Below are 23,153 nucleotides of genomic sequence, written 5' to 3'. Positions count from 1 at the left end.
ACCCTCCTGCATATTCAGAGCCTGAGCATTCTTTTTCACTCCATCCTTCCATCTCCTTGTCCCCTTCACTTGTGCTACATATATCCTCTTTGTCAACCTCTCTGAACGTGTTCTTTACACATATCCAAACCATTTCAGCACACCCTCATCAACTATCTCATTCTTATTGTTCTTAATACCACAGCTTTCCCTTATCCTGTTATTGCTTACATAATCAGACCACTGCACACCACATATTGTTCTCAAACATCTCATTCCAATACACTCACTGTCCTCCACACATTCTCATCCATAGCCCATGCCTCACAATTATACAGCATCATTGGAACCACTATACCATCATACATACCCATTTTCACAGTCCCAGATAATGACCTATCTTTTCACACATTCCTCAGTGTTCCCAGAACCTTTACCTCTTCACCCACCCAATGACTCAGTTCCTCTTCTATGGTTCCTTTCACTGACATATCCACTCCCAGGTATCTGAAACACTTCATTTTCTCATAATTTTCTACATTCAAACTCAGAACCCAACTAACATGTCTTTCAGCCCAATTAAGCTTAATAACTTTGCTTTTATTCACATTTACTCTCAGCTTCCTCCTTTCACACACTTTCCCAAACTCAGACACCAACTTCTGCATTTTCTCACTCAAATCTGCCCATAGTGCTGTGCTATCAGTAAACAACTGACTCAATTCCCAGGACTCCTCCTGCCCCCTAAAGAGCAAAAGATACAAGATACTAAAAAGATAACCAATGAAAATGTACGAATCAAGGAAGCTGGAACATGTATTCAGTGTAATACTTGGAGAAATATATGTGGAGTGACTACATGAACATTAAGAAATATTAGGCTCATGGTTGAACTGGGTGAACCTTGAATAGATGACTACAACAGTGGAGTAGCCACTAAGTATCATAGCAAGACATGTGATGAGGAGTGTGTGTCATGAGAAACAGTGTTGATCTACAAAAAAGTGGTGGGCTGTATGTGCTAGCCTTGTCACTGCGGGAGAATCTTGTTGTAGGTACTCATAGGAAGGTACACAGGCTAGTTTTAGAAGTTATCACTTTTACCATTTCATACTTAATAAAGTATTTTTATTTTGTTAAAGGTAATGGACAATGTTTGTGGAAGTTTAACAGATGTAATGGTGGAAACCCATCGCCGACGTCACCTTGCTTACCTCATGGCAGATCATGGAGCCCTTATCAACCCAGATCATTCAACTAATCTTCCCAAACAGCAGCTTAACAGGTAGGTGTACTTTGTACCTTTTATTTTATCTGGTATCATTCAGCACTTGTGAGCATTAGCAATTGGGTAAGAAAATTGCAATAGACATGATAATCACAAAATTTCTTTAGTTTTTTGAAGCAGTATTGAAGTAGGTATTAACACTGAAGAGATTCATCATTCAACAGTCTTCCTTTACAAAACTTTAAAGTGATTCTAGTTTTCCTCTTATATGACCTATTAAATCTTTATACTTCCTCGCAGGACTTTACTTGTTTCAATTCATAGTTATTAAAACAGTAAAGAAATGTATACATACTGAAGTTGAGGATATGATTTGGGGGCTTGGTGTTCCAGATATTGTAAGTATGGTAGTTATTAGAAATACCTGGTTTAAAAAGAGAGACATACATAAGTATATTATGTGGATGAGTAGAAAAGATGGTAAGAGGGCATTATTGAATTGCATACTAATTGATAGGTGTGCAAAAGAGAGACCCTTGGATGTGAATGTGTTTAGAGTGGCAGCTGTTTGTTTGCCATATTATAAGCAAGTGGAAACAAAGGTGAAGATTTGTAAAGGTTTTTAGAAAAGAGAAAATTTTATGAGTGAAAGGATGGTGATGAAAGTAAGTGAGCTTGGAAAAGAGATGTGTTTGAAGAAAGAACTTTAGAGATTGTGTGTAGAATGGGAAAAACTGAAAGTAAACAAAGCAAAGGGAATGGATGAGGAACAGGAGGTATTTAGGGAAGCAGTGCTGACACGTGCAAGAGAAGTGTGTGGTATGTGGAATGTGGGTGGCAGGCAGGCAAGAAAGGGTAGGGAGGGGTTGGATGACATAGTAAGGTTGCTAGTGAAAGAGAAAAGAGTGTTTGGGATGTACTTACAGGGAAGGAGTTTAATAGCATGAGAAAAACAAAATAACAAATGGGAACATCAGTGAAAGGGGCAAATGGGGAATGGTAAGAGGTAGTAATGAGGTGGAGAAGAGATGGAGTGAGTATTTTGAAGAATTGTTGAATGTAATTGACATTAGGTTGACATGAGTTATTTTTGATGTGGAGGTATGCAAAGTGAGAGAGTCATGGAGGTGGTTTGACAAAAAGAGAAGAGGTGGTGAAAGCACTGCAAAAGATTAAGTGCAGCAGAGCATCTAGAACAGATGGAATTGCAGTTGAATTTCTTAACAATGGAGGTGATTGTGATGTTGATTGGCTTGTTAGGATTTTTAAGGTATGAATGGCTCATGGTGAGCTGCAGTATGAATGTGAGTCTGAGGCCTTGGATTCAGAACAGAGGAAGAGATTGGATGTGTTGGAAATGTTATTCCAGAGAACAATATTTAGTGCAAGGCAGATTGATAGAATAATGAAATGTGGATGAGCAAAGAAGGGCTAATTAAGAGGATCTTTGTGTCAGGAGTGGAGGGAGCAAAGGGGGAAAGAGACTGAGAAAGAGGCAGAGGGATGGAGTGAAGAAGTCAGTGGGCTCTCAGGGTATGAGCATTCAGGAGGGCAAGAAGCTTGCAAGGGATAGGTTGAACATACTTAGTTTGGAGTGGTGAATATCGGGTAATGTGCTGTCAGTGGGTTGGACCAGGGCATAATGAATTCATCATAATAATCCATGGTGTTCTAGGGAGCTTGGCTGTGGATAGGCTATGGTTTTGATACATTATAAATGACAGCTACACAATGGATGTATGCAAATGAATGTTGTTTGTTTGTTCTTGATGCTAACTCATCAAGGCGAGAGAGGCAGCAGGACAAAGAAAACAATTGATGTTGATTATAATTGATTTATGGTGACCATTAAGATTTTTCAGATGTATATGCTTGGGTATGACTTTCTTTATAGCTTGGTTTCTTAGGTTTCCATTAGGTATCTTATCAGTTGAGCCTACTACCAGTTACCATTTTCATTTTATCTTGTCTCTGATTTAGAAAATTCTTCCTGTTGATTAGGCTGTGTTAGAATTTTGCTAATAACAATATATCTTTGGGAAAGGATTACAGTAGCTGTTTCTTATTGTTTCTTGTATATATGATTAGATTTTTTATTGCACTTCAGACGGCAAGTGAATAAGAATAAGTCAGTGCTTGAGATCATTTTATTTGGAGAGGATAAAAGTGCAGATGATCTTCGTAACAAAAACATTCGACAAACAGAACTGCTAGTAGACCTGAGAGAGGCTATACTCCAAGTTGGTAGACATTTCCAAGTAAGTGATTGATTGGGATGTTAATCAAGTAGACTGTAATAGTTATACAATAGCAGAAATTTGACCTAAATTGTTTAGTTTAAGTTCAGTGTAACAAAACCACTTGCCTTCCTGAACCCAAATTTAATATGTTTTTTTTTGCTTCACTTCCAGTATACTCTTATCTGGAAGGTATGTTGATTGTAGATGCAAAGAGAACAGTTATTGTTAGATAATACAGTTAGTTGATATTCAACATTGCATATGCAAGTTATCTTCCTTTTTCATAGAGTAGCATCCTCTTAGGCAGCAGAGTACGTTATCCAGTCTTTGTCATGTTAAGAGTTTCTGGCTTTGCACACTGTCAATAAAGAATACTCTTCTTCCTACCTCCCTTACTGTCAGTTTCACTGGCACTGTTGCATCTGCTATCACCACCATGCTGCCACTGCTGTTGCTGCTTCCACCACCACAACACTACAATATATTTTATGGCTATGAATTCAGACCTACAACCCATGGTTTAAGAAAGCAGACCACAGTCACTACAGTATGATGCCTGTTTTTAGAGCATTGACTTATGCTAGTTAGGTCATTTTCAAACATTTATCCTCTTTCAGGAGTTGCTATATTTGGGAGTAGTAACCTTTCTTATTGCTAATTCCTAGATATTCACTCACCCCCAGCGATGATATTTCAGTGATCTAAAGTATCATCTCCCTGATAGCTATACTATACTCCCCATCATCCAAGCCCAGCAAACCAATGCCTACATATCATATGTCAGCTATCACAGTTCTTTGAAATGCACTCTGCCTTTGATCCTCTTCTGCAAATTCTTTCTTGTCCTTGTCTGCAATGCGTCTCACTTTTCACATGGACATTCTTTTGTACTTGTTTACCTTCTCCCAAAATAGCTTTTTACTCTTGTAAATTTTGATGTATATGTAGTTTGTTGTGATGCTCTTTGTTACTTTTATTCATGTACACTGTCACTTTAAAAGTGTAATTTTTTTTTAGAGTTCATACATTCCTTTTTTTTTTCTTGCATGCTCTTCATCTCATACTGTTATCTGTCCCAAAATTTCATCTTGCCTTTGTAACATTTGTTGATGGTGTCAGTATGTTCTTCCATTTGATTCCAGCCATTTTTTGTATCTTTTCATTGGTATCCATCTTCTCATAGGACCAATTTGGAAAATTCAGTTTTGAATGGTCATGTCTGGAATCTTTATTTTAGACCTACTTGCTTTCATATTCACACCTTTATTCCTGTATCATTAATTCTTAAAGGAATTATGGTACAGGGACTTTATCCATACTTTTACAAGTTGCCTCTTCCTGCCTTCATTTCAGTATGGAAGCAAACTTTATCACCATGTAGAGTTGCCTCGTGCTACAAGCAACTATAACTAGCACCAAAAACAAATCAGTGTCAGTTACCCATATGACACAATGTCTTACCCTGTAGTGACCCTATACTTGTACAGATTGCTTTTTTCCACTGTCGTTTATGTTAGAAGGTATGGTTTATCATTATGTAGAGATGCTTTATGTGACACAAGCAACTACAATCATCACCACGATAGACTACTCATGTCTTAATTACCTATATAATTTGTAGGGGGAAGTTATGGCCCTGGTGTATATTTTAGATGTGCCTTACACCAATTAGTGGCTAATTAGCAATAGTGTTTGGGGTACTGATTATGGTGATAATGACTCAGCATATGTTGAATTGTTAGCAATGGGAGAAGCTTTTTTGTATATCATTAATTCATTGGTGATGGCAAAGAAGGAACAAAGATATATGCATCAGCAAAAATCAGCAAACATTTGATAAGCCAAGCGTGTACAGCATGCCAAATTTGATTATCCATACTGTAGCGAATGTGGCAAATTTACTTGAATTTTTTTTTTCGTAATTGATGGGACTAGATTTTTTGACGTATTATTGTGTCTAGAATGAGACGTGAGTGTTTCTTAAGGCAAAGGTTTGTGTGTTTCAAGTATAGTAGTCCTGACATTGTTTTATGTATATATGTTTTGACCCCTGATTACCAGCAATTGATGGGGTCTATAAGATCACTTTTTTACCTATTTTTACCTATGTTTACCATTCAACAACTCTCATGTCACATCTTCACTCCTTTCCAGTCAGATGTTCCTCTGTATTTTAACTGTGCTACACAAATCAAAAATACCTAATTTTCCTCTTCTCAGAAATTTGTCCACCACTCCCATCTACTTGTTCATAATTTGTTGCTCTCCATACATTTCTCATCATTTTGAGTCTACACATCTTTTTGTAGGTGGTTACAGAATGCTGTTTGTTTTCAAACTTGTATGTATCATTTGTGGAAGTGAATGGTTATGTTACCACAGTACACCTTGCTTGAGGATACTCTGCAAGTGACATATCACATTTGTTTCCACTTCATTTTTGTCAGTTGACAAAGCAGAGTACTGTTTCCTTTAAGAACTCTCTTAAAGAAGTCCATGTGTCCCAGCTACTGAGTTTAGCACAGCCTTGGAGCTGCAGGACCCCACAGGGTAATAGTTGATGATGATGATATGGAAATATTTATTTTCAACCCAAATCCTTGTACTGAGGTAAAAACAAAAAACTTTCTCATATCCTTCGGATACATACTATAGAAAAGCATATATAGAAGGCTGCATTGAAAAAGAATGGGAATGAAAGAGATATTAACTTGAAGAAATGTTTGGATGCAAGGTTAGGTATGCATTGAGATGAGTGCACAGTCCATTATGAAGAACAATACAGGTGATCCCCACTTAGCATGGTCTTGCTTAAGTTGAATTCATTCTACAGTAGTTTAGGTATCAGGGAACTAGTTAAGATATCACCCTCTTTGTTCATCATAGTACCCTTGAAATTCACTTCTATTTCATTGATGAATTCGTGAGTAATGGAGAGCAAAGAGTGTAGTGTATAGATTCCCTGTGTAGAGAAGTTAAAAGGATGGTATATATCAATAAAAGGAAAGCAGAGGAGGATCGCAGAAGAATTGATCAGAAATTAGAAGAAATTAGAAGGGAATCGCTCATAGTTTGGAAGGAGATGAAGAAGAAAAGAAGGGAGGTACAAGTAAGAAAAGAAAATATGGTAGACAAGTGTCTAGGGGAATATTTGTAACAAAGGATGAAGAGTGACAGAAAAGAACTAATAGTGCCTCTTGCCACCACCACCACCACCTCTACCCCCTTAAATCCATCATCTTTTTTAATTGTTCTACAATATCATCACAGTGATACAGCTGCTGTTTTGTTTAGCTAACACATTATAATAGCAGTACAAAGCAGACATGGTTACTTAAAGAATAATACAGGTGCTGAAAAATTTTGACCACAGAACACATCTCAGTTTGTATGATGTAAGTGAGGAAAAACATGCTTTTCTGAGCAATGATTTCCTTGATGTAGCACTTCATAGAAATGTATCTCCTACACAAAGCAGGGAATGCCTGTAGAAGGAAGCATACTTGATACATAGGTGATAAGGTGAATTGTTAAGATATCATTTAGTAGTTGCACCAAAAAATAATGCATTTAGAAATGAAAGTTTGATTTTATTATGAATTTGCATTTGTTGTATAGATTTGTGCTTGAGTTAGTTTGCAGCCTTTGACAAAGAAAAAAGCAGGTCTGATTTGAGCATACATATTTTTTATGTATGCACCTAACTTAATGATTGCTTGCTAGGTGTTTGATATATGAATTTTATTACATGCAAAGTTTGATGAAAAAATTCATTGCCTACATTCCTGTCTCTGAGCAACATGAAGTTGTGTGATTTATAATTTTTTATTTATTTCAGGGCATTGAACCTAACTTCACCTCTGCCTCACTCACACCAGACTATTCCTTGGAATCTCATGCACATGACTTGCCCAATTTTTTAGCCACGGCACGATCAAGACACAGACGAGCAAAAGCTCTTCTTGGTAAGTTAAATAAGTTAACTGTTACTGTTTAAACAAACAACCTTACTGAAAACCTTATTAATGAGAAGTCTCACTATCTCCCAGCAGGGTGAAGAAAATGAAAATATTAGACATGTCATCTACATTCTGATTTAAGTTGTCCTCGCAGCATTGTTAATTGTGTAGTAGGTTAGACAAAAAATAATGTGTGATGAGCATTATTGCAGTAAATCTTGAAGCATAAATCATACAGTAGCATTAGGTCACTTGCCATCATAAGTGTTTATTTAATATGAGCCTCATATTGCTCATTTTATCTGAGGCTTTTTTCCAGATTTTGAACGGCATGATGATGATGAGTTGGGTTTCCGTAAAAATGATATAATCACTATCATTTCACAACGTGATGAACACTGCTGGATTGGAGAGCTCAATGGTCTTCGAGGTAATGCAGATTGAGGTTGAACAAAAGGAACTTTCCTGTCACCACAGAATTAGATTGTGAAGATGATCAATCTCTTAGGTTTTAGGTTACAGTTTTCATTTACCAATTTTATGTATTTCAAAATGTCATTCATATGACTTGAAATTTTTTCTTTCAGTGCTGAAATTATCTTGTATTACAACTATGTTTTTTCCATACTTGATTACTGTTTTCCATGTTAGCAAATTAGTACTAGGAACAGATGATAAAAGGCAACATCCACTCATCCATTCTCTAGCTGTTATGTGTAATGCGCCAAAACCACAGCTCCCTCTCCACAGCCAGGCCTCACAGACCTTTCCATAGTTTACCTTGGATTCTTACATGCCTTGGCACAATCCATTGACAGCATGTCAATCCTTATGTAAAACTATGTGGGTTCACTTATTCTGTGATGAAAAGGCATTTGACGGTATCTACCAAGGTTGATGTTAACATAGTGACAGATGTACTGATAACAAAAGTGTAATTCACTCCTGTAGCTCAGGTAGTTGAATTTGAATGAAGTACCTTAAAAGTATGCCGTTGGGGAATGCATGTTGTAAATGGAAAGAATTTAGTAATTGTAAAGAACAAGAAAAGCTGGTGGGGAGGAGCAATTGGCCCGGCCTAGCTTAGATGTGTGGATGGGAAACCCAAGTTTATACATACCAGGATGGGTAAACGTGAATTTAATAGAGATAGATGTTTGGTGTATATAGTTAGAATTAAAAGGATTAATACAGAGCATCTCTATCAACCCTGTCATATGCTTTCTCGAGATCCATTAATTAATGCTAAAAACAGATTCATCTGTTTGTATATTTTTATTTCTCGCAAATCATTCTTTAAAGCAGATGTCTGATTCACACATACATCCTCTTACCACTTCTGAAACCAAACTGCTCCTCCCCAGTCAGATGCTTTGTACTGGCCTTTACCCTCTCAGTCAATAACCTCCCATACAACTTACCAGGAATACTCAATAAACTTATAATTCTGCGTTACAGAAGGCAACTAAAAGGGGTGGGAGCAGGGAGCTGGAAATCCTTTCCTCCAGTTTTTGCTTTTCCAAAAGAAGAAACAAAGAAGGGCCAAATGAGGATTACAGCAAGTTGAATATGTACATGTGTATATATGTATATGTCTGTGTATGTATATGTATGTATATGGGCATGTATGTATGTGTATGTGGGTGGTTGGACTATTCTTTATTTCCTTGCACTGCCTTACTGACATGGGAAATAGCGATTAAGTATGATAAATGAATAACCTAAAGAAGTGAGAAATATGTTAAGAACAACAGCTGAAACATTAAAAAGAAAACTTGATATTAGGTTAAGGTCAATCTTAGGTGAAGCTGGGATCAACAATTATGGAATATGCCATACAATGTTGAGAAACCATATTATTCCTCAGGCAAGATTTGCATTGAGTGGTACACACTATCCGTGTACTTATAGGTAGGTAGGTAGGCAGGTCCTTACACTTAAACCACCCTTATGTCAACTTTAGGTCATTACAAATAGATAATTGCTTACGCTTCGCTACCTCAAAGGAAAACAGCTTTGTTAAAGGGTTCAGACAGCTCCATTCGATGGACCTTAGTCTATTTCTAGATCTTGCATTCAGATGGAAAAATGGAAGAATAGTTTTTCTGTCAAAACATGTTTTCACATTTCTTGAATTACTGTACCTTACGGCTATACTTTTTTCTTTTACATGACTAAGAATAAATTTTGTAAAATTGTGTTCCACTCTTCATACACTGGTACTTAGGTTGCTTGAAAGTACTTAGTGTTGTATTTTCTCTCACTTTAGGGTGGTTTCCAGCAAAATTTGTTGAGGTTCTGGATGAGCGCAGTAAAGAGTACAGTCGTGCTGGAGATGATGCAATCAATGCCATAGTGACAGATCTGGTGCGAGGAACTCTTTGTCCAGCATTAAAAGCAATTCTACAGCACGGAATGCGTCAAACATCACTCTTAGGTTAGTTTTTATTTAAATCCATGTTATATTTACCTTTATTTTTTATCTTTTCAAGATCTCTTTCTAAGAAAGTCCTGGTATTTCCCAGGACCAAAGCTGCACTACTTCCAGCAGTAGGGATATGTGAACTCCTTTGGAATAAGAAGTTTTTTTGAAGAGACTCTTCACCCAATGATATGGCCTCGCCAGAGGTGATTTTTCTTTGGCAACATAGCCTCGAGCAGATGGAGTTCAGGAACTATTATTTGTTTATAATATCCATAACATTAACTAGTCATTGAGACATGTGTTATTGTATTGTAAAGAATGCTCCCCACTGTATATGATGAAAGCTATTTAGTAATTATTATTTTCAATGTAATTATTATTTTTAATGTAAATGGTGGCATAAAGGAATTGTCAGAAGTAACCATAGTTTTTTAAGACTGGGTGGTGCCAACATGGATTTTTAATGCTTTAATGGGTGGGACGTTATATATGGGGTGAGATGGGATGATTTCTTTATGCTACTGAACTGTGGTGGAATAGAATGAATGTTACCACTGTTATTTTATGCAGATGATGCTGGTCTGTGATTTGAAAGTGAAAAGGAGTTAGATAGGAGTGGTTTGCTGCTTTTTCTTTTCATAAGAGCTGGGCAGTCACAGTGCATTATTATTGTGAATGGAATCATTGGACTGCATAGGAAGGACAGATAACAAAAGATCGGATGGTTTTTAATGAGTTGTCTGCCTGAGGACAGTAATAGCTTGAAGGTGGTTAGTGAAGCAGAAAGAAAGAATTAGAATTTGTTAGTTATGTTAAACCTTCCAAACCTACACTACCCAGAGGAAAACATTGTTACCATGCCCTAGATCTTGCTGCCATAGAAAGCATATAAAAGCACAATAGGTCCCAAATAACACCCTACCTGGCTCCACTTATGCCATTCCAATGAAGATATAAAACAATTTCATATCTCCTCACTCAGGTCCTTGGAGACAGAATAGAAAGAATACTTCCCACATATTCCCAGCGTGTTGTAGAAAGCGACTAAAAGGGGAGGGAGCGGGGGGGCTAGAAATCCTCCTCTCCAGTTTTTACTTTTCCAAAAGAGGGAACAGAGAAGGGGGCCAAATGAGGATTTTCTCTCTGAGGCTCAGTCCTCTTTCTTAATGCTACCTTGCTAATGCTGGAAATGGCGAATGTGGATAAAAAAAATGAAATGAAGAGTGAGATTCCGTAAAGAGATCTTGGAGCTATAACAAGAACAGAAGGAGAGTTGAGTCTGTAATAGATATGTATTTTTATCACAGGAGATAGTAGCATACTTAAACAATTTATATAACCCCCTTCTAGATTATCCGCTTGATAGTAGCTGACCATGTGTCTTTCATTAAAAGAGTCAGATGTATTTTGCCCTTTTTCTCCAGTCCTGCAGTTTTTGGTGTTAATGATAAGTTACTTTAGTCCTAGGTTTCCGTTACTACATCTGAAAGCCAATGAAGTTATTCAGGTCTTATGCTTCAGAAACTCCTGGTCAGGTTATAGGATCTCATGTAGCATTACATTCTCACATGTTATGTTATTTATTTTGATTTATAAAAGTTTTTACGTCTTGGGTCTCATGAATCATTAGGCATTGTCATGAAAGCTGCATAAACTTTGTATAGAGTATCTTCTTCAGAGTGCCATATTTAGTATGGTCAAAATGTAGATACTTAGAATGCAGCCAGACCAGAACTGAATATAAAATCTCATATACATAAATTTTTCGTATATACCATGATGATTTTTAAAGTGAAAAGCCTTATCCTGATGATGTATTGAGTATCTTTGGGTGCCTTTAAAACTGATGTGTAATTAGGATGCTTTCACACATGTCAGACAAATATTCTGAAAATGGTGCTTTTGTTTTTGATATCCTACATAGTTTTTGATATCCTACAAAACTGCAATCATCTTTAGAATGGTCAACTCTGAAACCAGTGTGAAATATATTTTATACATGTTTCTGTATGCATATAATACCCAATTAATTTTGTTACTTTGTTCTAGTTCATCTTTTTTTGTATTGTAGGAGGCCCCTGTCATCCATGGTTATTTATTGAGGAGGCAGCAGCTCGGGAAGTAGAACGAGACTTTTCATCTGTTTATTCCCGCTTAGTTCTGTGCCGTACTTTTCGATTGGATGAAGATGGCAAAGTGCTTACTCCAGAGGAGGTACATCAATACTACTTTTTTTGGTATTACAGATTTCACAAAGGTGTATGAAGTTGAAGTAAAACTTATTCTAAGTATGAATGTGATTGAATAGATCCCAACCAATACCATGGTGTGCATTTATATTAAATTTTTTCATCAGTTAGGCATTTTCTCATTAGTCACTTACATCTCACTTGAGTTCAACAGTCCCTAGGTGGCAGCAGAGTATTATTCATCATGCTGGTCTTGTGGTGAGTGCATGCACTAGCCATAGCATTTTGACAAAATCTCATCCTAGGTACTTTTAGGTATGTACCAGGAGAGCTAGCAGCATCCTTACCCTCTTCCAGCTCTTCCCAAATGAGCAGAGGACCCAAACACATCCTCAGCAATCTTCTCATCAGTAAGGAGGTGTTATCCATGCAGGTCAGCATCATTCTTCAACCACTGGTGCACATCTTCCACCTCTAAATTGTCTGCAGCTTGATTGAAGATTTAAGGAAAATCTGCCTGAAATCCCTCACGTCAGATGTCTCGTAAGGTTTCTGCAGCAACCTCTTCCAGCCACGTGGGTGTCCACAGGAATAGAATCCCAGGCTTCGGTCCAATTGGATATTGCATCCTTGATGCTGTAGTTCTTTAGGGCTCTATTTGGATGTCTCATCTTCCTCAGGACTGACATTGACCAGATGACACTGGTCCAAGTGCTTCTTCTTGTAGGAGCTCTTGGCTTCCTTGATATGTAGGCTTTTACTTTATGTGGAGCCACCTTCATAATTTTCTTGATGGTTCCTCGCAGCAGGAACAAAGTGCTTGTGGATTCACTCTGAAAATGTATTGTGTGACTAGGCATTCTTGTTCCCACAGTATAGCACAAGCAGATGGCTGAGGAGAACCTCGGTAATACGAGGTTTTCAACTTGTACCGACAACAACAGGGTTAAGGCGATGAAAGCTATCTTCATTAGCACAGGCTAGCACAGGTATACACTCCTTACTTTTCTTGTGGTCTGGGCTGGTAGACATGCTTCTTTGGGCCTAGTTGTTCTCAAGCAGAGCTCACCAGTTAAGCCTTGTCTCTACCTATCTTTATCTCTGATGCCTTTTCCTTCAAGAATTCCTTAGTGGGGTGGCTATGGCAAAAGAGTCTCCATAACTGGTGAACTCCAGTGCCACTGTTTATCCTTTAGTGCCTCACCCCTCTCATCCCCATTGTGCAGTTGGAACAGCTACACTGTGGCAGCTGCTATTGTTGATTTCTCCTAGCTTTTGCAAAATGGCTTCACAGCACTTATATTGGCACTAATTATCTCTCCACCCACTTTCTTGTCCACCAGTCCATGTTTATTTTGGAAGTGGGGGAATCATCAGGGACTGGCTTTGACTGCAAAACCAAGCCCAGCTGAGTAGCAAATTTATTGGCTGCATTCTGCAGATCTAAACCATGCACTGGGTTCTCAGTGCAGTGCTGCTGGTACCACATAAACACAGCACTCTTACGCTATTCATGCTTTCCCAATCTCATAAGTTTTCTATAGAGGAAGGGCTCACTGTCCTACGCTCAAGCAAACTTTTTTGTTGTGTCCATAGCCTTAATGATGTTGTTCATTGTTCTCTTATTGAATCCACAGTCTTGCATGAGATGGGAGCTACTCTCTTCACACTCATGACACTTAGTCATTTCCAGCTTTTCATTGATGTTGAGGTGTTTCTTGGAACTCATGGCACCTGCATCACTGCTGCCACTCTTATCTGCCATAATGTGTCATCAAAATAGGCTGACCACATAATACACAGAAACTGCTTGAAAACATGTGCTCTGGGTTTGTAAATTTCTGTGCCAAATGTTCACTTGGAGTGGTGGGCAGTGATTGAGATAGGTCTTGTAGCATCTTGAAATATTTGCTCATATTTGTAGGTTTAATGCACCAAAGTCCATAAAACACTTTTGAAATATTGTAAGTTAGTAAAACTAAGTATGCTGTGTGCAGGAAGGACACTGTATGTGAAAAAGCATGCACTGTCGTGATACTCTACAGACTGTTTTACCAACGCCTGATTTCCTGGTGTGCTTGGACTGATGTTGTGATCGAACAGACTTTCATGAAAATTTCTGTTATATTCCAAAATTAGTGTGGTGGGATCTGCAAGAAGTTTAATTCTGATGCATTGAAGTCTGTTAGAACTGGGTATGTTGTAGTGACCAACATGTCTTTTCCTGCACATATCTATATATATCTCTATCTCTGATGCCCATTCCCTCTGGGAATTCCCTCAAGTGGATGGCCATGGCAAAAGTCTCCATAATTGGCGAACTTCAGTACCGTTTCATGTGTTCAGGAGGTAGCGCCAAGAAACAAAGAAAGAAAGACCCATCCACTGTACACAAACATATACATACATATACTTATATACATATCCCTGGGGATAGGGGAGCAAGAATACTTCCCACGTATTCCCTGCGTGTCGTAGAAGGCGACTAAAAGGGGAGGGAGCGGGGGGCTGGAAATCCTCCCCTCTCATTTTTTTTTCTCCAAAAGAAGGAACAGAGAATTGGGCCAGGTGAGGGTAGTCCCTCAAAGGCCCAGTCATCTGTTCTTAACACTACCTCGCTGATGCGGGAAATGGCGAATAGTTTGAAAGAAAGAAACTTATATACATGTTTATATTTATGTATATGAGTGGATGGGTCTTTCTTTGTCTATTTCTTGGCGCTACTTTGTGAACACATGAAACAGCACTGAAGTTCACCAGTTATGGAGACTTCTGCCATGGCCATCCACTTGAGGGAATTCCCAGAGGGAATGGGCATCAGAGATGGAGATACATATACATACATATACTTATATACATTATCCCTGGGGATAGGATAGAAAGAATACTTCCCACGTATTCCCTGCGTGTCGTAGAAGGTGACTAAAGGGAGGGAGGGGGGGCTGGAAATCCTCCCCGCTCATTTTTAATTTTCCAAAAGAAGGAACAGAGAAGGGGGCCAAGCGAGGATATTCCCTCTAAGGCTCAGTCCTCTGTTCTTAATGCGGGAGATGGCAAATAGTATGGAACTTATATACATGGATAAAACCACAGGGAAATGAAACACGATAAGTTCCCAAGTGCACTTTGGTGTAAGGATCACATCGTCAGGGGAGATACAAGAATGAGATAAAAGATGTAAAACAGCCAGTTGATATACAAGGAAGTGCTGTAGCTAAGATGCCACTGGTAAACAAGTGTTGCTGGATGATGGTATTTGGGTTGGTGTGTTTGGGTCTAGTATTATGCCTGTCATAGAATTTTCATTATGTGGAAAAAGAAGGGGAACTTTTTACAAATTTTGCCTATTATGACAAAGCAGTCCAATTTGTATAGACCTTCACTAATGCTGATGTTACAATTCCTTGTGTATTATTAGATAATAGAAGATTCAGTGATATATCTCATGGTAAAGGAGTTACAGTTAATGATGAATTGGCATTACTCCAGTCAGTACAATGGTCATAACTTTTAACATGATTAAACAAAACATTTGATTCTTGTCCTGTTCTTATGCTATTTTTATGTTGGTTAAGTCTAACATAAGGATCCTTACCAGTCTGCCCACCATAAAACATATTACAATTTTTACAAGGTATTCTGTAAACACAGCCCACAGATTTTTCTGGTGAGTTTTTGATTAAGATTTTCTTTATAGTATTGTTAATGCTGAAGGCTACAATATCTTAATCAAAACCTTTACAAGGGGGATTGCTTTGATGACTGACCAGATTTTGCTATTTGAATATTATTTTTAACATGATTCCTATTTTGATGCAGTGTATCAGTTGCATGTATCTCTATTTACATGATTATGTTCAGTGTGCACTGCAACATTGCTTCCAGTCAAATATAAACACATGAAGGATTTACTTTGCACACCAAGTTGATTAATCATGTAAGGCAAACTCATTGATTTGCACCAACCTCTTACACAAAACACTGTCATTATGCATGATCCAGCATCATTCCTATGGAATCCACATATAAAATAGCATTATCACTTGACAGTTCACTGAGTTCATTTCTTTTGCAGTTCACTTGATCCCTCATACCTTCATCTGCATTAGATGCAGTGATAGATGAAGATATAATAACCATGTTGATTCTTGTTCATATCTAGGTTATGATTTTTCTTTGTGAAAACTACATATTTTGTGCATTGACTTAAGTCTTTTAATATTTCCACTTTCCTGTTGATGCTGAAGTTGATTTATTCTTCCTAAGCACACTTATTTTGTTCTTATTGCTTTCCAGTTGCTGTATAGGTGTGTTCAGGCCATTAACATGAGCCATGATGCAGTACATGCACAAATGGATGTTAAGCTGCGGTCTTTGATTTGTCTAGGACTAAATGAACAGGTAAGTATGAGTATCATAACTTTGAACAGCAAAGGATAGAGTCCATCGTCGAATTAATATTTATATCAATTTGATGTACCCTCTCATTATAGAATGTGATTAGTCATTATTGAACTCATGATGATGATCCTCCTCCTTCTTGCTCCCTCCACCACCCTTTGCCGTAGGTTTATTAACAGTATAGTGTACTATGGCTAAATAAGTTGTTAGTTTTTTTTTCATAGCCTTTACTTTTACATGTATTTCTTTCATTCTATAAAGGGAAACAGAAAGTATAAGGATCTTTGTCTTTTGTCCAAATTGAGAAAAACTTTTACAAATCACCTGGCATTTAAGGGTTAAGGATTATCTAAATTAAATGATGTAATTTTGTGATAAGTACCAAATTCCTTGGGCTAAGTTGTTACTTATTATTCTTTACTTAACCCCTTGACACTCCAACCAGATATTTATGCAAGCTAAGCAATGCCGAGACAGATATTTACTTATTAAGCTTTGCACTTCCATTTTAAGGCCACATGCCAAGCCAGAGTGGGGGTTGAGGTGCCAGTGCACAATAATTCTATTCATAGTCGGCATCCTCCAGCCATGTGAATGAGAGCACATATTTGTGAGTTTACTGGGAGGAAATTTGAGTTCAGGCTTTTAGTTAGACATAAAAGACCATGCAGATGATTGTAAGTTATCTGTTGATGATGATCTACAGATCACGTAGAGAGTGATTTATAGACTGCTAACTTATGTAGTATGAAAATTGACCAAGATGAAGGAGGAAGAGGTTTTCTAATTAAAGTAGAGACAGTGATGCCAACACCCACCTGACTTTGCAACAATGAGTGTGACTGGCATGGCTGGTAACTTTGCATACTTGCATAGTTTTCCCCATATAAAATGATTATGAGTGAATCACTTTGAGTATAAGGGAAAGATATGTATTATTTAAGATAACACATGATGATAGTGTTTAATCAGTTCTTCAGTGTTGGTAAAATGAACTTGCATAGAGGATAGCTGTACTTCACTTTAAATTCATTGAAATATTATTTGCACCCCTGTAGATATGCATAAAGTTTGCTCTTATTTTCTTATCAGAATAAGTTTTATGTGTCTGATATCTTCTAATATAAATAATGACCTCAAAAGGACTTGCTGGTGTGTCACTGTATATTTTTCTTTGTCATTTTTTATTGTAAATTTTCTTGGTAGTGAAGATGTTAGCCTGTAGCACCTTAGTTATATGTAAAAGTCAATATAGTACAATTGAGACAGCAAATTTGTATTCCCAGATGCACAGTAATTTATTGCATCAACCAATTGCATTAATTCACTTCATATATGTTCTTGCAGGTTCTGCACCTGTGGTTAGAGGTCCTGTGTTCAAGTGCAGATGTTGTTGAGCGTTGGTATCAGCCTTGGTCCTTCCTTCGATCCCCAGGATGGGTTCAGATTAAATGTGAGTTGCGTGTGTTAGCTCAGTTTCCGTTTACTTTAAACCCAGACTGGGAACTGCCCCCACCTCCTAATCAGGACCAGAGGCCACTGCGGGAAGGTGTCCGTGACATGCTTGTGAAGCATCATCTCTTCTCGTGGGATTTGTAGCAGTTATAAAGACTGTAGCAGTTCATGTAGAACTGCTGCACTGTCATTGGTATCTACACTGTACCTTTAGCAAATTTTTGAGTCCAGCAAAAAAGTAGTGTGCATAAGAGTTTACAGATTTTTTAATATGACTGAATAAAGCCTCAAAAAGAAAAATAGGGCATAACTAGAAAGTCAGACATTATATTCCATCCAGGATCTTTTCCTTCTCCCATGATGTAGCGGAGTAACTTCAATAGAAAGATAGCCTGAGTTTGTAATATACTTCAGTTTTTGATATGAGGGTTTTATTATCTTAATTTTTATATACCTGTTGTGTAAATCTTCAGCAGTTTTTGACAAAACAGGTTTATTTTAGAAATTAAGTAGATATTGTATTTTTCTGTATCAGATTTTGTTGGATGCATAGATGTTTAGCCAACTAAATGAATTCTATTTAGTTGTGTGAATGGTTGGAAAAGTGGCCACTACTAACAGCTGTAAACTTTGCAAGATGTCAAATTGATATTTTTCCCCCCATATTATTTTTGAAGATGTCTGATATTCTAAGCCTATAAGTGTATTTTTATAGAATATGATGTAAATATCTGTCCTGAATTAATGAATATAGGTTTTTCAGATTACCATTTGCTGTGAAAAGTTAATTTTGTGATAAATTTTTTCCTGTGCCCATAATCAGCATTTAGTGAAAACTGGGTAGTGTCCATTCCATGTTTTGGATGCATGAGTATCCAAACGGCAGACTTGAATGGTGAAAAGGTCCACTAGAAAATTGGGGTTAACATATCTGTAACTCTACCAGGATTGAGCCTTATCATACACTCTAATCACAAATTCATCTGTTTTACCTCCAGTATATCACCATTTAACCGAAATAGATTATTTTTTTTGCCAGATTTATGAGGCATCTACCTTTTTGGTCCATCTTAGAGTTTCTTGGGTCCTTTGGACCACAATAAACCTTGTCATAATTGTTGTCTCAAACTTTACCCAGATCATTCTTTGATTCAAGGTAAAGGAAGAACAGCTGAAGAAAAGATATAGCTTCACATAAACACTGTATTATTTCATTACTGAATCCATTATACCAAAGTTTTAGATAAAGAATATCATTAATGTTGTATGAGGTACATAAAATTTAAAGATGGAAAATTGGAGTACACCAAGATATTGGTTAACTCGTTCAGTCCCAAGCTGGGTATCATTTTACATGCTACCCACCTTTTTTTTTTTTTTTCAAAGAAACGGAAAAATTGGAAAATATATAGAAATTACTTCTGTATGTGAAAAATGTCCTTATTAGTTGTAATCCCTTTAAATTTTTTTAACAGTGGGATAATGCTTTCACCTGGTTGTGAGCCTATTTCTGCCATGTAAATGTCATCACAGTGCCTACATAATGCTTCCTGATCCTCACCATATGCCTTTATGTCACTATTTAACTTTAAAACTTCTTATTTCTGCTCATGTAGCCATTCTTTTAGGTTTATGGCTGTCAGATGTATGCTTCACTGTCCTTCCCACATTGTGTTTGTAGGGCAACTGACTAATGTTAAGTTTCTGAGGGTGACATATAGTATCATTTTATGGCTTAGGTTGCTCCAGGATGTTGGAAACAGGGCAGGAAACATCAGTATGTACTTCATTCATTTGTAGGACTCATGACCCATGTGTATGAAATGATTGTGTGGTAGTTGGGCTTTGGTCATGTCGAAGCAATTATCATAATGATCTCGGGTGATCAGACTGTGCTGTCTATGCTACTCCAGTTTTTTGTATGGGTTACTGTTGCTTATCTTTGATTGTCTTGGATTTTTGGATGTGGGTCACTGTTATTTATCTTTGCCTGTCATAAATTTTTCATTTGTCTATTATTTTCCTTATCATTTTCTGCAGACACTCAACCAATATGTAAATCAATTAAAGTTACATTTTTATTTATTACATACATTCATCATATCAATTGTTTGACAGTTTTATAATTTCATTATTTTCTAATAAATGTTCAGCACCTAACTGTTTACTGGTATGTGTTAAGTAATGATAATATCATCATATACCATGCTTGTTACAGATTATTATTCTAGTCAGTATTCTAGTCAGTACTGAAACAATATATGAAAATGTAATCTCCATTCTGTAGTGTTGTGGTGCTATGTTTGTAAGGTGAAAGAAATCTGAGGGTTACACACAAGCATTTACACAAATGTGGTTTATTAAAAAGAAAAAATGTCCATTTTTTCAAGTGCAAAATGGTTTTTGATGTGTAGTAATGGCATCTGTATTTGTGTATGTGTTTAATGGCTGATAATGCATCATGCATATGAAGGGATTGTAACATTTAAGTTTATACATATATGGATATTCTAATGAGAGGAAGCTAGTCTAATCCTTGCTGTAGTGATCACCTCTGTGTTTAATAATTGAATGATGTATTTTTTTTTTTTCGCTTTACAAGAATAATGTATAAAATTTGTTTCAAAATTAAATAATGTCATTATTCCTGTATGTAAATAGATTGACAAGTAAGATATTTTTGCCTGAAACAGAGTTTATGGAGTTTGTTTTCACCAGGTTTAAAAGGAAAATTATACAGAAACTGGTGAACATAAATGAAAAAATAATATACTCATATTTAGTACATATATTTCTTGAGGAAGTTTTTGGAGGAAACTGACATAAGTGGGTAACAGCTGTTAGGGAGTAGTAAATACTTTGCTGGGATAATTGGCTTATTGATATCATGGTCTTGATACTGTACATTATTAAACATGACTGACTACATAATGTCCTTCACAGACTGCCAACTTTATCAAAAAGTTGTGTTCGTAGATACTAAGTTAGTAAACTTGGTGTTTATCATAAGAGTAATCTTGATGATGCAGACACTACCATAAAGAACAGAGACATAGCTCAATACTATTATTCAAATATTAGTAATTACAAACCAGGTCTATTCTAGAGAGATATTCCAGCTCTTGGGTGTCATTAACTCAGCCATTAAAATCATGAATCCCTCCATAGAATTTCAGTATTACTGTTTAGAATACTTAATTTCTGTACATGTAGACCTAATGTTCCCTACACATAACTCAAGGGAGGATATTGCTTATCTGGAATTTTAAACTGAAGTTCCTGTATCACTTTCCATTATTTTGGATTTCGTCCACTTGGGCTTTCATAGAATTTGGCATATATGAAAGCCTTTAGAATAGACTTTCCCTTTATTCTGTAGGATAAAACATTGCACATGGTTACTGGTGTGTCACATTTCTGATCTTTGTATGATGGGTGTTATCTAACTTCTTCCTGATGTTTATCTGACAAAACAAAGGATAAATGTCTTGTTTCTGGTTGGATTCTTCCCAGCATTTCAGGTAAGAAAACTGTATAAGAGACTGAACTGGTTTGGCTCTCTCTCCCTTATCTACTGAAGTAAGACTTCTGGTTGCTGGATTTTGCTTGTTTGTTAGATGAAACAAAACTTGGTGAACATGATTCTGGCCTTACATTTTTCTTTTCTTTTCTTGAAGGAAAACAAAACTCACTACTGAATCTTCACTAACTCAGTACTATTTCACATGTCCCACATCAACTGTAACAGCATTCATTGGATTTGGTATCCCTGTTCAGTGTCAGAGAAGACAAATGTGGGTATTGGTTCTGATTTGTTAAGTTTTTGTAATCCACAAGTCAAGGAGGAATAAGTGGGAATTACTCATTGATTAAAGAAGTGTATTTTCACTGACCTCCAGTAAGCATTTACTGTCTTTTTGATATGTCTAAGCTTAGTGTCTGTGGTTTGAAGCTTTTTTTATAAACCACATACCACATAAATCACATGCATATTGCCTGTCTTCAACATGATGCTGCCTATGTGCTTTAACGTGATACATATGCTTGTAGCACGTCACACAACTGACATTTGAAAGGCCTCTCTTCTTATGCTTCCATGTCGCTCAAGCACATATGGAATCGGAGAGATGTTTCAAGCTGATAATGTTCATGATTTTTTTAATTAGGTCCTTTTTTTTTCCAACAACACATCCTTGACTTGAATACTGGTCACTGTGGCAAGGTTTTTTGATATCTTTCTAGATATGGAATGAAAATCACATGTATATATATATATATATATATATATATATATATATATATATATATATATTTATTAATAGTATTATTATTATACTTTGTCGCTGTGTCCTGCGGTAGCAAGGTAGCGTTAGGAAACACGAAAGAATGGCCCAACCCACCCACATATACATGTATATACATAAACGCCCACACACGCACATATACATACTTATACTTTTCAACGTATACATACACAGACATATACATATATACACCTGTACATATTCATACATGCTACCTTCATCCATTCCCCCCACATGAAATGACACCCCTCTCACCCCGCGTGCGTGCGTGCGAGGTAGTGCTAGAAAAAGACAACAATGACCACATTCGTTTACATTCACTCTCAACCTGTCACGTGTAATGCACCGAAACCACAGCTTCCTTTCCACATCCAGGCCCCACAAAACTTTCCATGGTTTACCCTAGACGCTTCACATGCCCTGGTTCAATCCATTGACAGCACGTCGACCCCGGTATACCACATCGTTCCAATTCACTCTGTTCCTTGCACGCCTTTCACCCTCCTCTATGTTCAGGCCCCATTTACAAGTTTCAGACAAAATCTATAGACACTGGACAATATTGTCTGCATCCTAACCTAATTAAAGTGGGAAAGTCGATTTTGAAAAGATCAGATTACTCTTAAATTGTACAACTATAGAGTACGTAATATCTACTATCATCAATCTAGCACAGCCAATGATCTCGTATCAATATATTTTCGTTAATAGAGCAAAAATCCTAGAGGTTCTGTTCACACCGTCGGCTGGTTCAAAATGCCATGAACACTTGAGCGCCTACACTCTGTATGCTCAGGTAGTGGAAAGCAAACATTTAATATATTAGGCACGACTGAACAACCCTTATGCATGACAGTGAGTTCCTAGAGCAGAGCAATACTACCCCTGGCCATTGGCACAACGGTAGGATCCTTGAACGCGAGTGTATGAAAATCGAGCAGATACGAGCCATGTACGACAATTGAGCACTGTG

The 23,153-nt window shown here is 37.1% G+C and overlaps 1 protein-coding gene across 2 annotated transcripts in view; it reads left to right on the top strand.

Annotated features, from left to right (window-relative positions):
* Window positions 1-18,169, top strand: part of LOC139757237 (small G protein signaling modulator 3 homolog) — a 32,871-nt gene extending 14,702 nt beyond the window's left edge. For both annotated transcript variants that reach the window (XM_071677487.1, XM_071677486.1), the window contains exons 10-17: window positions 1,122-1,264; window positions 3,315-3,465; window positions 7,286-7,412; window positions 7,726-7,836; window positions 9,676-9,843; window positions 11,903-12,045; window positions 16,317-16,421; window positions 17,769-18,169. In XM_071677487.1, the coding sequence (XP_071533588.1) occupies window positions 1,122-1,264; window positions 3,315-3,465; window positions 7,286-7,412; window positions 7,726-7,836; window positions 9,676-9,843; window positions 11,903-12,045; window positions 16,317-16,421; window positions 17,769-18,020 (1,200 nt within the window). In that variant the 3' untranslated portion in view covers window positions 18,021-18,169. The remainder of the gene's footprint in view (window positions 1-1,121; window positions 1,265-3,314; window positions 3,466-7,285; window positions 7,413-7,725; window positions 7,837-9,675; window positions 9,844-11,902; window positions 12,046-16,316; window positions 16,422-17,768) is intronic.
* The last annotated feature ends 4,984 nt before the right edge of the window (window positions 18,170-23,153 follow it).

Source organism: Panulirus ornatus, chromosome 25 (genome assembly GCF_036320965.1).
Source record: "Panulirus ornatus isolate Po-2019 chromosome 25, ASM3632096v1, whole genome shotgun sequence".
In the NCBI taxonomy this organism is placed as follows: Eukaryota; Metazoa; Arthropoda; class Malacostraca; order Decapoda; family Palinuridae; genus Panulirus; species Panulirus ornatus.
The sequence above is the reverse complement of the archived record's forward strand: the minus strand, read 5'-3'. Positions and strand labels throughout refer to the sequence as shown.